The sequence below is a fragment of the Oncorhynchus gorbuscha genome, linkage group LG08 (genome assembly GCF_021184085.1).
Source record: "Oncorhynchus gorbuscha isolate QuinsamMale2020 ecotype Even-year linkage group LG08, OgorEven_v1.0, whole genome shotgun sequence".
Taxonomy (NCBI): Eukaryota; Metazoa; Chordata; class Actinopteri; order Salmoniformes; family Salmonidae; genus Oncorhynchus; species Oncorhynchus gorbuscha.
The window spans coordinates 27783254-27800075 of record NC_060180.1 but is presented as its reverse complement, the minus strand read 5'-3'; the positions used below and the strand labels follow the sequence as shown (position 1 = coordinate 27800075).

Here is a 16822-nt window from a genome sequence, read left to right as displayed (position 1 = left end):
CGGACTATTTACGTTGACCCCCCCAGCCCCCCTCCATTTATTTTGTACGCTACTGCAACTCCCTTCACTGGAACTAAGAGGCCTAGCCTGAACCATGAAAAGCAGCCCCAGACCATTATTCATCCTACACCAAACTTTACAGTTGGCAATATGCATTGGGGCAGGTAGCGTTCTCCAGGCATCCGCCAAACCCAGATTCGTCCGTCAGACTGCCAGATGTTGAAGAGTGATTCATCAATCCAGAGAACGTATTTTCACTGCTCCTGAGTCCAATGTCGGAGAACTTTACACCACTCCAGCCGATGCTTGATTTGTGCATGGTGATCTTAGGCTTGTGTGTGGCTGCTCGGCCATGGAAACCCATTTCATAAAGCTCCCGATAAACAGTTCTTGTGCTGATGTTGCTTCCAGAGACAGTTTGGAACTCGGTAGTGAGTGTTGCAACCGAGCACAGACGATTTCTACGCGTTATGCGCTTCAGCACTCGGCGGTCCTGTTCTGAGCTTGAAGGCCTACCACTTCGCGGCATTGCCGTTGTTGCTCCTAGACGTTTCCACTTCACAATAACAGCACTTGCCGTTGACCAGGGCAGCTCTAGCAGGCCCGAAATTTGACGAACTGACCTGTTGGAAAGGTGGCATCCTATGACGGTGCCAGGTTGAAATTCACTGCGCTCTTCGGTAAGGCCATTCAACTGCCAATGTTTGTCTATGGTGATTGCAAGGCTGTGTCAGCAATGGGTGTGGCTGAAATAGCAGATTCCACTAATTTGAAGGGGTGTCGACATACATTATATGTACATAAGTATCTTGAAACCGGCAATGTGGTAATCAATAATGGTTGCAATTGAGATCAGCTGTGCGGGTGAAATTTGAGCCTATTGATGGCTTAACGAGGCATTACTTTGCAATAATACAGTGTCATCAATGGTTGCTATAGGCCACTTGTTATTGGATTATATTCCAATATGCTACATTCTTGTAGGCTACTCGTTAGCCTATACATTGCCACATAACAAAAGGTGTGAAAACCGATGATAGCCAGGGAAACAAACAGTAGGCTGAGTTGAGCTGATTTGTGCCATCAGTTGATTGACAGATGTAGGCCTACTGTAGAACGATAAAGTTTCCTCCAGTGCGGATGCTAGCTAGCCCACGTTTTATAGTTAGGCTGTGTATAATTTGTCCATATACTTATGGTCTTTTGAGTGGATGGCTCTTACAGTAGGTGTGATTTCCATTGCTAAACTGTTATGCACCAGCTACAGTAGCATAGACCTACTGTACTTTCAGTTTGATGCTGGCATTTGTAAATCGTCCTTGTCGTGGATTGAAAGCCTGTATTGTGTGGCCCTACTATTTCATTTTGAAAAATTGTCAAGATGTTTATGCATTTGACCCTATCCAAATTCGATTTAGTTGAGCCGAGACACTTTTCTTTGATGCATAAATCATCAGACAATTCATTTTACTTTTTGAAAACATTGAAATAAATGCAATTATCTTTTCGCTTCAGGATTGTTTTGATCACATGGACTGGGATATATTCCGGGTAGCTTGCAAAAATAATCTAGACACTTATACGGTGACTGAGTTTCTAAGGAAGTATATCGGAGTACCGACTGTGACTAGTAAAAACCTACCCTAACCAGAAACCGTCAATAGATGGTAGCATTCGCGTGAAACTGAAAGCGCAGACCACCACATTTAACCATGGCAAGGTGACTGGTAAAATGGCAGAATTTAAACAGTGTAGTTATTCACTCCGCAAGGCAATCAAACAAGCTAAACGTCTGTATAGAGATAAAGTGGAGTCGCAATTCAACGGCTGACATGAGACATATGTGGCAGGGACTACAGATAATCACAGACTACAAAAGCAAAACTAGCCACGTCGTCCAGCCCGACGTCTTGCTTCCGGACAGGCTAAACTCATTCTAAGCACGCTTTGAGGACAACACAGTACCACCGACGCGACCCGCTACCAAGGACTGTGGGCTCTCCTTCTCCATGGCCGACGTTAGTAAAACATTTAAACGTGTTAACCCTCGCAAGGCTGCCAGCCCAGAAGGCATCCCTATCCGCATCCTCAGAGAATGTGCAGACCAGCTGGCTGGTGTGTTTACGGGGATATTCAATCTCTCCCTATCCCAGTCTGCTGTCCCCACATGCTTCAAGATTTTCACCATTGTTCCTGTACCCAAGAAGGCAAAGGCAACTGAACTTAATGACTATCGCCCTTCAGCACTACCTCTGTCATCATGAAGCGCTTTGAGAGACAAGTCAAGGATCAGATCACCTCTACCTTTCCTGACAACCTAGACCCACTTCAATTTGTTTACCGCCCCAATAGATCCACAGACGATGCAATCGCCATCACTCCGCACACTGCCCTATCCCATCTGGCCAAGAGGAATACCTATGTAAGAATGCTGTTTATTGACTATAGCTCAGCATGCAACACCATTGTATCCCTCCAAGGTCATCATTAAGCTCGAGGCCTTGGGTCTGAACCCCGCACTGTGCAACTGGGTCCTGGACTTCCTGAAGGGCCACCCCCAGGTGGTGAAGGTAGGAAACATCACCTCCACTCTGCGGCCCCACAAGGGTGCGTTCTCAGCCCCCTCCTGTACTCCCTGTTCACCCATGACTGCATGGCCAAGCACACCTCCAACTCAATCATCAAGTTTGCAGATGACACAACAGTAGTAGGCTTGATTACCAACGATGACACCACAGCCTACAGGGAGGAGGTGAGGGCTCTGGGAGTATGGTGCCTGGAAAAAAACCTCTCACTCTACGTCAACAAAACAAATGGAGATGATTGTGGACGCCAGGAAACAGCAGACGGTACACTGGTGGAAAGCTTCAAGTTCCTTGGCATACACATCACTGACAAAATGAAATGGACCACCCACACAGACAGTGTGGTGAAGAAGGCGCAACAGAACCTCTTTAACCTCAGGAGGCTAAAGAAATTTGGATTGTCAGCTAAAACCCTCACAAACTTTTACAGATGCACAATTGAATGCATCCTGTCAGGCTGTATTACCGCCTGGTATGGCAACTGCACCACCTGCAATCGCAATGCTCCCAAGAGGGTGGTGTGGTCTGCCCAACACATTGCAGGGGGCAAACTACCCACCCTCCAGGACACCTACAGCACCCAATGTCATAGGAAGGCCAAAAAGATCATCAAGGACATCAACCACCCAAGCCACTGCCTGTTCACCCGACTATCATCCAGAAGGCGAGGTCAGTACAGGTGCATCAATGCTGGGGCCGAGAGACTGGAAAACAGCTTCTATCTCAAGGCCATCAGACTGTTAAACAGACCTCAATAGCATATTAAAGGCTGCTGCCTATAGGCATAGACTGCAAATCACTGGCCACTTTAAGGAATGGAACCCTTGTCACTTTAATACTGTTTACATATCTGGCATTACTCATCTCATATGTATATAGTGTATTCTATACTATTATATGGTATCTTTGCCATGGGGCAAAGAGAAAAATGTGCAGTTTTATAGGTAATCTGATACTATTCTACACATTTTGCCATGAGGCTGAGAGAAAATGTTGCCGTTTTAAAGCTATTTTCCAGCAATTCTACACATATTGTCATGGGGCAGAGAGAAAAATGTGCAGTTTTATAGCTAATCTCACGCGATTCTACACATTGAGGTTGAGAGAATTTAGACGTTTTTTAAACATAAAACTGCACATTTTTCTCTCTCTATTTGTTAGTCAACTTGTCTATAATTAAACACATGTAGCTTTTCTTCTGTGACTGTCATTAGCCTATATGCTACCCAACTTCCGGGTTGGAGCGAGTGGTCGCATCGGCACTTCGCTCCCGCAGGTAGTATAACTTTTTCATTACATTTCATTACATTTCATTATAGCACAACGGTTTGATTTGTCTAATCTTAGCAATTTCTTCTCAGCTAGCTACATAGCCGTCTTTGTATCAAAGATAATTGCGTAATTATCGTATTTCGCCGTCCTAACGTAGTCTTCACTAGCCAGCTAGCTAACGTCCACTGATTAGCTGCACTGGAGAAACTATTAACACTCAACTGAACGACTTGATTAGTGTAGTGTTAGCTAGCTACATAGCTGTCTTTGCTGTCTTCGTATCTTCGTATCCAAGATAATTGTGTTGTTTAGGTTTAGAGTGTGTAGTCTTAGAGTGATTATCTTAATTTACCGAGGTTAGCTAGCCAGCTATTTGTCGTCCTTAACGTAGGAGACTCTGCTAGCTAGCCAACAGCTAGCCAACGCTAGCCAACGTCTTCTGAATAGAACTCAACAACCCGGTCGCATTCACAGGTAGTATCACATTTTCACTTCATTTCATTACAGTACAACGGTTTGATTTGTTTGATCGTAGCTAGCTACATAGCTAGCTACATAGCCGTCTTTGTATCAAAGATAATTGTGTAGTCTAGAGCGATTTTCTAGGTTAGCTAGCCAGCTATTGTCGTTCTTTTAACGCAACGTAACGTAAACAACACTACTAGCTAGCCAGCTAGCCCCCGAATAGCAGCACCTTAGAAACTATTACACTCAACGGAACGACTTGATTAGTGTAGTGTCAACAACGCACCCACTGCCAGCTAGCCTACTTCAGCAGTACTGTATCATTTTAATCATTTTAGTCAATAAGATTCTTGCTACGTAAGCTTAACTTTCTGAACATTCGAGACATGTAGTCCACTTGTCATTCCAATCTCCTTTGCATTAGCGTAGCCTCTTCTGTAGCCTGTCAACTATGTGTCTGTCTATCCCTGTTCTCTCCTCTCTGCACAGCCCATACAAACGCTCCACACCGCGTGGCCGCGGCCACCCTAATCTGGTGGTCCCAGCGCGCACGACCCACGTGGAGTTCCAGGTCTCCGGTAGCCTCTGGAACTGCCGATCTGCGGTCAACAAGGCAGAGTTCATCTCAGCCTATGTCTCCCTCCAGTCCCTCGACTTCTTGGCACTGACGGAAACATGGATCACCACAGACAACACTGCTAATCCTACTGCTCTCTCTTCGTCCGCCCACGTGTTCTCGCACACCCCGAGAGCTTCTGGTCAGCGGGGTGGTGGCACCGGGATCCTCATCTCTCCCAAGTGGTCATTCTCTCTTTCTCCCCTTACCCATCTGTCTATCGCCTCCTTTGAATTCCATGCTGTCACAGTTACCAGCCCTTTCAAGCTTAACATCCTTATAATTTATCGCCCTCCAGGTTCCCTCGGAGAGTTCATCAATGAGCTTGATGCCTTGATAAGCTCCATTCCTGAGGACGGCTCACCTCTCACAGTTCTGGGCGACTTTAACCTCCCCACGTCTACCTTTGACTCTTTCCTCTCTGCCTCCTTCTTTCCACTCCTCTCCTCTTTTGACCTCACCCTCTCACCTTCCCCCCCTACTCACAAGGCAGGTAATACGCTCGACCTCATCTTTACTAGATACTGTTCTTCCACTAACCTCATTGCAACTCCCCTCCAAGTCTCCGACCACTACCTTGTATCCTTTTCCCTCTCGCTCTCATCCAACACCTCCCACACTGCCCCTACTCGGATGGTATCACGCCGTCCCAACCTTCGCTCTCTCTCCCCCGCTACTCTCTCCTCTTCCATCCTATCATCTCTTCCCTCCGCTCAAACCTTCTCCAACCTATCTCCTGATTCTGCCTCCTCAACCCTCCTCTCCTCCCTCTCTGCATCCTTTGACTCTCTATGTCCCCTATCCTCCAGGCCGGCTCGGTCCTCCCCTCCCGCTCCGTGGCTCGATGACTCATTGCGAGCTCACAGAACAGAGCTCCGGGCAGCAGAGCGGAAATGGAGGAAAACTCGCCTCCCTGCGGACCTGGCATCCTTTCACTCCCTCCTCTCTACATTTTCCTCCTCTGTCTCTGCTGCTAAAGCCACTTTCTACCACGCTAAATTCCAAGCATCTGCCTCTAACCCTAGGAAGCTCTTTGCCACCTTCTCCTCCCTCCTGAATCCTTCCCCCCCTCCTCCCTCTCTGCAGATGAGTTCGTCAACCATTTTGAAAAGAAGGTTGACGACATCAGATCCTCGTTTGCTAAGTCAAACGACACCGCTGGTTCTGCTCACACTGCCCTACCCTGTACTCTGACCTCTTTCTCCCCTCTCTCTCCAGATGAAATCTCGCGTCTTGTGACGGCCGGCCGCCCAACAACCTGCCCGCTTGACCCTATCCCCTTCTCTCTTCTCCAGACCATTTCCGGAGACCTTCTCCCTTACCTCACCTCGCTCATCAACTCATCCCTGACAGCTGGCTACGTCCCTTCAGTCTTCAAGAGAGCGAGAGTTGCACCCCTTCTGAAAAAACCTACACTCGATCCCTCCGATGTCAACAATTTCTTTTCTCTCCAAAACTCTTGAACGTGCCGTCCTTGGCCAGCTCTCCCGCTATCTCTCTCTGAATGACCTTCTTGATCCAAATCAGTCAGGTTTCAAGACTAGTCATTCAACTGAGACTGCTCTCCTCTGTATCACGGAGGCGCTCCGCACTGCTAAAGCTAACTCTCTCTCCTCTGCTCTCATCCTTCTAGATCTATCGGCTGCCTTCGATACTGTGAACCATCAGATCCTCCTCTCCACCCTCTCCGAGTTGGGCATCTCCGGCGCGGCCCACGCTTGGATTGCGTCCTACCTGACAGGTCGCTCCTACCAGGTGGCGTGGCGAGAATCTGTCTCCTCACCACGCGCTCTCACCACTGGTGTCCCCCAGGGCTCTGTTCTTGGCCCTCTCCTATTCTCGCTATACACCAAGTCACTTGGCTCTGTCATAACCTCACATGGTCTCTCTTATCATTGCTATGCAGACGACACACAATTAATCTTCTCCTTTCCCCCTTCTGATGACCAGGTGGCGAATCGCATCTCTGCATGTCTGGCAGACATATCAGTGTGGATGACGGATCACCACCTCAAGCTGAACCTCGGCAAGACGGAGCTGCTCTTCCTCCCGGGGAAGGACTGCCCGTTCCATGATCTCGCCATCACGGTCGACAACTCCATTGTGTCCTCCTCCCAGAGCGCCAAGAACCTTGGCGTGATCCTGGACAACACCCTGTCGTTCTCAACTAACATCAAGGCGGTGGCCCGTTCCTGTAGGTTCATGCTCTACAACATCCGCAGAGTACGACCCTGCCTCACACAGGAAGCGGCGCAGGTCCTAATCCAGGCACTTGTCATCTCCCGTCTGGATTACTGCAACTCGCTGTTGGCTGGGCTCCCTGCCTGTGCCATTAAACCCCTTCAACTCATCCAGAACGCCGCAGCCCGTCTGGTGTTCAACCTTCCCAAGTTCTCTCACGTCACCCCGCTCCTCCGTTCTCTCCACTGGCTTCCAGTTGAAGCTCGCATCCGCTACAAGACCATGGTGCTTGCCTACGGAGCTGTGAGGGGAACGGCACCTCAGTACCTCCAGGCTCTGATCAGGCCCTACACCCAAACAAGGGCACTGCGTTCATCCACCTCTGGCCTGCTCGCCTCCCTACCACTGAGGAAGTACAGCTCCCGCTCAGCCCAGTCAAAACTGTTCGCTGCCCTGGCCCCCAATGGTGGAACAAACTCCCTCACGACGCCAGGACAGCGGAGTCAATCACCACCTTCCGGAGACACCTGAAACCCCACCTCTTTAAGGAATACCTAGGATAGGTTAAGTAATCCCTCTCACCCCACCCCCCCCTAAGTTTTAGATGCACTATTGTTAAGTGACTGTCCCACTGGATGTCATAAGGTGAATGCACCAATTTGTAAGTCGCTCTGGATAAGAGCGTCTGCTAAATGACTTAAATGTAAATGTAAATGTAAAACAATTACAGACCAATATCCCTTCTTTCTTTTCTCTCCAAAACTCTTGAACGTGCCGTCCTTGGCCAGCTCTCCCGCTATCTCTCTCTGAATGACCTTCTTGATCCAAATCAGTCAGGTTTCAAGACTAGTCATTCAACTGAGACTGCTCTCCTCTGTATCACGGAGGCGCTCCGCACTGCTAAAGCTAACTCTCTCTCCTCTGCTCTCATCCTTCTAGATCTATCGGCTGCCTTCGATACTGTGAACCATCAGATCCTCCTCCACCCTCTCCGAGTTGGGCATCTCCGGCGCGGCCCACGCTTGGATTGCGTCCTACCTGACAGGTCGCTCCTACCAGGTGGCGTGGCGAGAATCTGTCTCCTCACCACGCGCTCTCACCACTGGTGTCCCCCAAGGCTCTGTTCTAGGCCCTCTCCTATTCTCGCTATACACCAAGTCACATGGCTCTGTCATAACCTCACATGGTCTCTCCTATCATTGCTATGCAGACGACACACAACTAATCTTCTCCTTTCCCCCTTCTGACGACCAGGTGGCGAATCGCATCTCTGCATGTCTGGCAGACATATCAGTGTGGATGACGGATCACCACCTCAAGCTGAACCTCGGCAAGACGGAGCTGCTCTTCCTCCTGGGGAAGGACTGCCCGTTCCATGATCTCGCCATCACGGTTGACAACTCCATTGTGTCCTCCTCCCAGAGCGCTAAGAACCTTGGCGTGAACCTGGACAACACCCTGTCGTTCTCAACCAACATCAAGGCGGTGGCCCGTTCCTGTAGGTTCATGCTCTACAACATCCGCAGAGTACGACCCTGCCTCACACAGGAAGCGGCGCAGGTCCTAATCCAGGCACTTGTCATCTCCCGTCTGGATTACTGCAACTCGCTGTTGGCTGGGCTCCCTGCCTGTGCCATTAAACCCCTTTAACTCATCCAGAACGCCGCAGCCCGTCTGGTGTTCAACCTTCCCAAGTTCTCTCACGTCACCCCGCTCCTCCATTCTCTCCACTGGCTTCCAGTTGAAGCTCGCATCCGCTACAAGACCATGGTGCTTGCCTACGGAGCTGTGAGGGGAACGGCACCTCAGTACCTCCAGGCTCTGATCAGGCCCTACACCCAAACAAGGGCACTGCGTTCATCCACCTCTGGCCTGCTCGCCTCCCTACCACTGAGGAAGTACAGCTCCCGCTCAGCCCAGTCAAAACTGTTCGCTGCTCTGGCCCCCCAATGGTGGAACAAACTCCCTCACGACACCAGGACAGCGGAGTCAATCACCACCTTCCGGAGACACCTGAAACCCCACCTCTTTAAGGAATACCTAGGATAGGATAAGTAATCCCTCTCACCCCCCTTTAAGATTTAGATGCACTATTGTAAAGTGACTGTTCCACTGGATGTCATAAGGTGAATGCACCAATTTGTAAGTCGCTCTGGATAAGAGCGTCTGCTAAATGACTTAAATGTAATGTAATGTAAATAAACTCTTGCTCGCCAGAATGTCATAAATCGACAGAATTCAATCTAGTCGACATTGGTAAAATTCCTGTTCCGGAATAAAAATGTACCCTACTTTTGCTCTATACTTTTACTGCAAGAAATGCTTAATTCTGCAGGAGTTCAAATGAAGGCTTCCATGAGAGGTTGTAGACCTACAATTAGTGTCCAGATTTCAGTTTCCATTTAACCCATCTGAACATTAGGCCACAGTTCCCTCCACGTGCCAGTCCTCGTATTGTGACTGTCAAACTCGTATAGCGCCTTACAATCGTCCTCTTCTACCACTTCCATCTTTCCAAAACATGACTTTTCTAACCTTCCCCTCTCCATTTTCATCTCTCCATTTCGCAGCTTTTCTCTTATTGGAATTCAACTCTGACATTGTCGTTTGGCCTCTTAACTTTTTCTGCCTGTTCCCAAAAGCATTTGGCGATTGGCGTACAGGTTATTTGCCATGCGTACAGTTAGGCATTTAAAGCTTAGACTTATGTACGAATGCCAGATAGCCTAAACTAATATAAGAAAAAACTCTAATGTAGCCTATAGATAAACATTGCACAAGAATGATACATTTATGGATTTTTTAAGGTATTATTTTCTCTTTTTTTCAACCCGCACGCCACCTACCCGCCCTGCACTTCTAGAGCTACATAGGATACTTGAACTAGTCTAAGGTACAATGTAGGTATGGTAGAGCATTGTATACAATAGTGCTGAGCTATTAGTGCTTGAGGTTGGTTAGGTTTCGGTTCGATTATTTAAAAAATCATCACGTTTTGGATTTCAATAGCTTTTTAAACATTAAAACGCACTATACATTATGTGGGTTGAAAACACTAAAAGTCAAATGAATTAAAGTCCCATGATGGTTGTGACTGCCCATTACTACTTTTCACTTATTAATAAACACTTATTTAAATTAATTTAATAAAATATTTTTGTTTTGTTTATTACATTTGTTTTATATGATGACAATTATTTCATTCCAAGTATCATCAATATAGAGCTGCTGCCTATGCTGTCTGACAAATCACTATTTTAGTAGTTCTTTAAAGTAAATAAGGCATACTTTTATGACTGCTGAATACTAATGATCAATCACTTAGATTATGTATTTTCAGGTAGAGATACCTTGCAATGCAACTGCTTTCCATCCCCCTCGATCGCGCATTCCTCGGTCTCTTCTCATAGCAGGCATAAAAGAAACACAGACCGTAAAAGAAACACAGACCGGACAAGTAGGCGCGCAATGGATTATGGCCATTGTAGTTAATTACCACGTTTTCTGCATTAAACTGTGTAGAATATTGGCCTGTTGGAAATTACAACTCCCTACTACATTACACAGTTCAAGCATGATCTGATTTATCTCTAGAGAAACTGTGAAATGTGCTAATTGAGCTCACAGAAAAAAAACCTGAACAAAATGGAATTCAAATAATTGAACCGATATATTTCCATTCGTTGTTTTAAATCACTCAGCACTAGTATACAAACACCCCCCGTGGCAATTGTAAATATTTTTTCAGACATTCAGATCCTCCTGCTGCAGGATTATTTTCCTCTTGCGACTAAACGGGTCAAATTAAGATCCGACATCTGTAGTGCAAGTGATAAAAAGCACATTTCCATGGCACGTGTTGAAGGTACTGATGTCCAAAGACGTACAGTACGTGTGGCTGCTGATATCTGTTTATATCGTATTATATACTGTGTAAGTTTATAGCCATATAAGGCTATATAGGTCCGCTAATACAGGACTAGTAAAGGCCCAGTTCACTACTTTTGTGAAGATTATTATTTATTTTTTAACATATTTTACATTTGATTAATATTTTGTTTTCATTCAGATTTTTCTAGGGGTTGGGGTGCTGAACCTTCAGTAAACGCTCACTTTCTATGTCTTAAATCACTGCAAATGAGATTGCCTACAGGAGAAACAGTTTTTGATCATAAAGTTGTCATTACATTTGACAAGTAGGCGCGCAATGTGAAGAAATAACCTGTCAAGCTACAGGTGACTCTAGTCCATACTCAGAACACTGACATTTCTGACAAGTTTGCCACATTTCTAGAATGCATCTAGTCAGTTATTCACTCCAATAACTGTCAGAAAACCCGTATTATACTGCAAACTAAAAGAAAATCAAACCTACAACTAGAAGGTTATGCCTGCAAGAGTGAATAGTTGTTGAGGCAGTTAAGACAAAATGTATCTTCAGTTGGTAGAGCATGGCGCTTGTAACGCCAGGGTAGTGGGTTCAATCCCCGGGACCACCCATACATAGAATGTATGCACACATGACTGTAAGTCGCTTTGGATAAAAGCGTCTGCTAAATGGCATATATTAAGAATCGTGACCTTTCCATATCAGATTCTTGATCTGTATTTATGCCACATTCCCTCCGAATACATACACAAATAAACTACCCTTAAGAAAATGATCCTCGCACTTGAAAAAGGATCGACTTCAAAATAATTGTAAATGCCAGGGGTGTTATTCAAATAGTAAGAATATGTGCTAGAATCACTTTAACAATGCGAGAACTATGTCAACGCCGTAACGTTAGCGCTCCAGGGCAAGAAACATGATTGTGTGTAGGCAAACTTCGCTCCACTGTTCTGAACGCTTTACTATCGCTTGCAGCAACACAGTAAACTTAATTGTTATAATGTAAATAATTCATCAGTGAGACCTGCTGCTTGTATGCTTTTTGACACACGGAGTTATCTAACGTTACATGGCTCAAGCAATATTTAAATTTATCCAGAGAAAGAAAGAAAATCCTATTTAAAAAAAAGCCTATTATTGACTTACCCAATAGTCCATGGTTAGTGTCAAGACAAGCCTTCAGCAAATGATTGTCTTCACTTTTTCTTAGTAGGGAAAGTCACTTCAATATCTTTGTATAGCTTGCTTTGTGGTCGAGGATCTGATAAACATACCACTATACTACAGAGAATCGTATCCTAAATTCAGGAAGTGACAAGCAACTAAAAAGCAAGCAACCTTCGTGTTGTTCTTCTTCTTCTTCTTCTTCTTCTTCGTCAAGGTTTTATTGGCAGACTACATCCCCAAAGGCGCATTGCCGCCACCTATTGGGTGGGGTAAAAACGGAGCTACTTTAACGATTTTGTTTCTTAACTAAACATTTATGAAACACACTCATATTAATGTAAAAAAAAAAATCAATGTACTACTTCACTTATTCAAATGTAGTTAGATCCGTACACAGCCTCTGGGGCCTGAGAGAGGGATGCATCCTCAGACAGTATTCCCTGCAATGTTTCAGCAGTGAAATCTTGCAGATCCAAGAACCTTTTAGCCGCTTTCACAGTGATTTAGTTTGTCCTGTAAAATTAATAAACGCAACAAAATCAACATTCTTCAGGATTACATGCTGACCAGATCGGACACGTTGCGTGCGCGAGCATCGCAAAATAAATTTAGAAATAGTGTTATTCAATTATTGCACCCAAACTGCTCGCACGCCAGCGAGCGTCTGCGATGCCAAGGGCTAAAATAGAAGTCCTTTCTATTTCTGACGCAGATGCGCTGCAAGTCCTGCCTCTCCCATCTCCTCATTGATTTAGAGAAGCAGGTAACCACGTGCCATCTCCTCATTGGTTATACCCACGTAGGTGATTGAAAGACGAAATGTTTTGCCATTTGTCATGGTAAAAGTGTAGATGCCAATCACCATATAAGTTCAAAGATGAAAAAGAGAGGACTAGAAACGATTCGGTTGGCTGTGGATTAATTGTCGGAGTAGAGGACCTTGTGCATTTCAGGTAAAATAACAACTCAATGTTAATACCCAGGACAAATTAGCTAGCAACAGCAAGCTAGCTAAATAGGACAAATTAGCTAGCAAGTGCAAGCTAACTAGCTAAATTGCCATACATGTTTAATGATTTTCGACCTGTCCCCAAATTAATGTAATTGGTTCAGAGTTTGTTTTGATATTTTAACATGCGTGTTGAGATTGCGTTTGGTGTAGGGGGACAAAATAAATGTATGCACGATGGCACACGATGGCGCACGATGGCGCATGCGCACATCCAGTTTGGGCTCCGTGTTAGTGTTTCAGAATCTTTCAACTGACTGACACCCACATACTGTTGAGCAACATCCACTGCCATAGCTACATGAACTCTACTCGCTACTTCGTCAGTGTTCACTGCATCTGCATAGGAGGCCTTCTCGACAGCCCTGATCCTTCCTACTTTGACCTCCTTCACTCTGGAACTTGATTCCCATCACAGACTATTCAAAAAATAATATTCCGTCTGCAAATACATGTCGCGTGGCCAAACGTTTTACAGTTATGACACTGAAGTGGCTTTTGTTCATAAGCTTGCACCACATATCTCATATATACCAGCCTTACATGAAGCCTCAATATCCATCGAGATGCCAGATAGGTGCCCTACTCCGATAATCATAGCATTCCACTTCATGTGTTGATAGTACTGTACATCCCCAGTGCTTTGACCTTTTTGCTCTTTTGAAACACATGAAATCAATATCATACCTACCACTCTTGGTCACTCTGACTGACTCCACAAGTCCAATGCACTCTTCACTATCTTTGTGACCACAAACAGGTTTCCCCCAAAAACATCCTTGCTGATGAATCGCACTCCAACAAGGAATGACGCATTATCATACCGAGGCTCATCTTGATTTACAACTTTACACCTTTTTAGCTCCATTCTTAGATGTTACAGTAGCCTATTACACTAATTTCCTCTATCTTCCCTCGCGCCAACAGAATCAAGCATTACTTCTGCTTCTGCCATTGCTCTCAAACCCCAAAACACTCCCAGCAAGCAACCTTTCCATCTTAAATGGTACTTTCACGTCAACTGGGAACTCTAAAAAATATGAGGTCAAATCATGACGTCAGTGATCTTCAGTTCGGAAAGTCAAATTCCGAGTTGGATGACCGCTCAAAACGACTTTTCCCGAGTTCCCAGTTGTCTTGAACACACAGAAGTCAGACATTTCCGAGTTCCAGTTGTCTTGAACGCAGCATACGTCATATTATTTGTGCACGGTACACGCAATTAGAAATCTACAAACCCGATAGATTTGCTCAATGGGTAAATTCCTTTACTGCCTATTTTTCCATTTAGGCCTACTAAAAATTAGTGATTTTGCAACTTCGGGGACTTTTGCCCTGCAAGCTTTCAGAAATTCAAACTTATTGAAACACTATTTTACAAGTTTTATAATTGTCTTTGATTTGTCAAGAAATAATATCTGATAATGGCTGCGATCGTACTATTCAGGAATTGATATATTTATGTAACTTTTCTCAGTAAGCCAGAGACAAATGTAATTTACATCATGTCACTAAACATCAATTTGAATTTCTCTTATACATTCTCTTATAAATCTTATACATTTAATTTATTTTAATTTCTTATACATTTGGACATGAACTTGTAGTGAATATTATTTTAATTGATTTTTTTTTACGTTTCACTGATCTTAATAATTCAACACAATGCCTGAATGTATACACTTGCCTTTGTGACAACTGAAAACATTTATTCATCATGAAAAATAAGATCTTTCCACCCAACCTTTTTGTGAGATTGTGATAACAACCATATGATTTCCCTATCTAAAACAACTCAATCAATGTAAATTATACATAATATACTAATTTACCTAAAAAAATATGAGTGTGGTGGAAATTGTTATGCAGGTGAATGAGGACCCAAAAGCGACTTGGCGAAAACAGAGTTTTTAATCCAGTAAGATACTTAACAAAACAAAAGGCATAATACTACTCGTAAAGACGAGAACAGACTGGAGACTTGATCAAGAACTGCAGGTTGCCTCGGGAAGGCACTTGAACCTAGCAGACTCAGACACCTGCTCACCACGCAGCATCTGAGGGAAACACGACACGACAGGGCAAAACATAGACACAGCACGGTGAATATAGACAAGGATCCGACAGGGCAGGTACGGAAAACAAGGAGAGAAATAGGGACTCTAATCAGGGAAAAGGATCGGGAACAGGTGTGGGAAGACTAAATGATTGATTAGGGGAATAGGAACAGCTCGGAGCAGGAACGGAACGATAGAGAGAAGAGAGAGCGAGAGAGTGAGAGAGGGAGGGGGAGAGAGAGGGATAGAAAGAGGGAAAGAACCTAATAAGACCAGCAGAGGGAAACGAATAGAAGGGGAAGCACAGGGACAAGACATGATAATTAATGACAAAACATGACAGTACCCCCCACTCACCGAGCGCCTCCTGGCGCACTCGAGGAGGAACCCTGGCGGCAACGGAGGAAATCATCAATAAGCGAACGGTCCAGCACGTCCCGAGACGGAACCCAACTCCTCTCCTCAGGACCGTAACCCTCCCAATCCACTAAGTATTGGTGACCCCGTCCCCGAGAACGCATGTCCATGATCTTACGTACCTTGTAAATAGGTGCGCTCTCGACAAGGACGGGAGGGGGGAGGGAAGACGAACGGGGGTGCGAAGAAAGGGCTTGACACAGGAGACATGGAAGACAGGATGGACGCGACGAAGATGTCGCGGAAGAAGCAGTCGCACAGCGACAGGATTGACGACCTGGGAGACACGGAACGGACCAATGAACCGCGGAGTCAACTTACGAGAAGCTGTCGTAAGAGGAAGGTTGCGAGTGGAAAGCCACACTCTCTGGCCGCAACAATACCTTGGACTCTTAATCCTGCGTTTATTGGCGGCTCTCACAGTCTGTGCCCTGTAACGGCAAAGTGCAGACCTCACCCTCCTCCAGGTGCGCTCACAACGTTGGACAAACGCTTGAGCGGAGGGAACGCTGGACTCGGCAAGCTGGGATGAGAACAGAGGAGGCTGGTAACCCAGACTACTCTGAAACGGAGATAACCCGGTAGCAGACGAAGGAAGCGAGTTGTGAGCGTATTCTGCCCAGGGGAGCTGTTCTGCCCAAGATGCAGGGTTTCTGAAAGAAAGGCTGCGTAGTATGCGACCAATCGTCTGATTGGCCCTCTCTGCTTGACCGTTAGACTGGGGATGAAACCCGGAAGAGAGACTGACGGACGCACCAATCAAACGACAGAACTCCCTCCAAAACTGTGACGTGAATTGCGGACCTCTGTCTGAAACGGCGTCTAACGGGAGGCCATGAATTCTGAACACATTCTCGATGATGATTTGTGCCGTCTCCTTAGCGGAAGGAAGTTTAGCGAGGGGAATGAAATGTGCCGCCTTAGAGAACCTATCGACAACCGTAAGAATCACAGTCTTCCCCGCAGACAAAGGCAGACCGGTAATGAAGTCTAGGGCGATGTGAGACCATGGTCGAGAAGGAATGGGGAGCGGTCTGAGACGACCGGCAGGAGGAGAGTTACCCGACTTAGTCTGCGCGCAGTCCGAACAAGCAGCCACGAAACGGCGCGTGTCACGCTCCTGAGTCGGCCACCAAAAGCGCTGGCGAATAGACGCAAGAG

At 45.8% G+C, this 16822-nt stretch overlaps 1 protein-coding gene across 1 annotated transcript in view; it reads right to left on the bottom strand.

Moving 5' to 3' along the window:
• LOC124041437 (sphingosine-1-phosphate lyase 1-like) overlaps window positions 1–12380 on the bottom strand; it is a 44480-nt gene extending 32100 nt beyond the window's left edge. The window contains exon 1 of the mRNA XM_046359014.1: window positions 12158–12380. Within this exon, the coding sequence (XP_046214970.1) occupies window positions 12158–12169 (12 nt within the window). The 5' untranslated portion in view covers window positions 12170–12380. The remainder of the gene's footprint in view (window positions 1–12157) is intronic.
• Between the last annotated feature and the right edge of the window lie 4442 nt (window positions 12381–16822).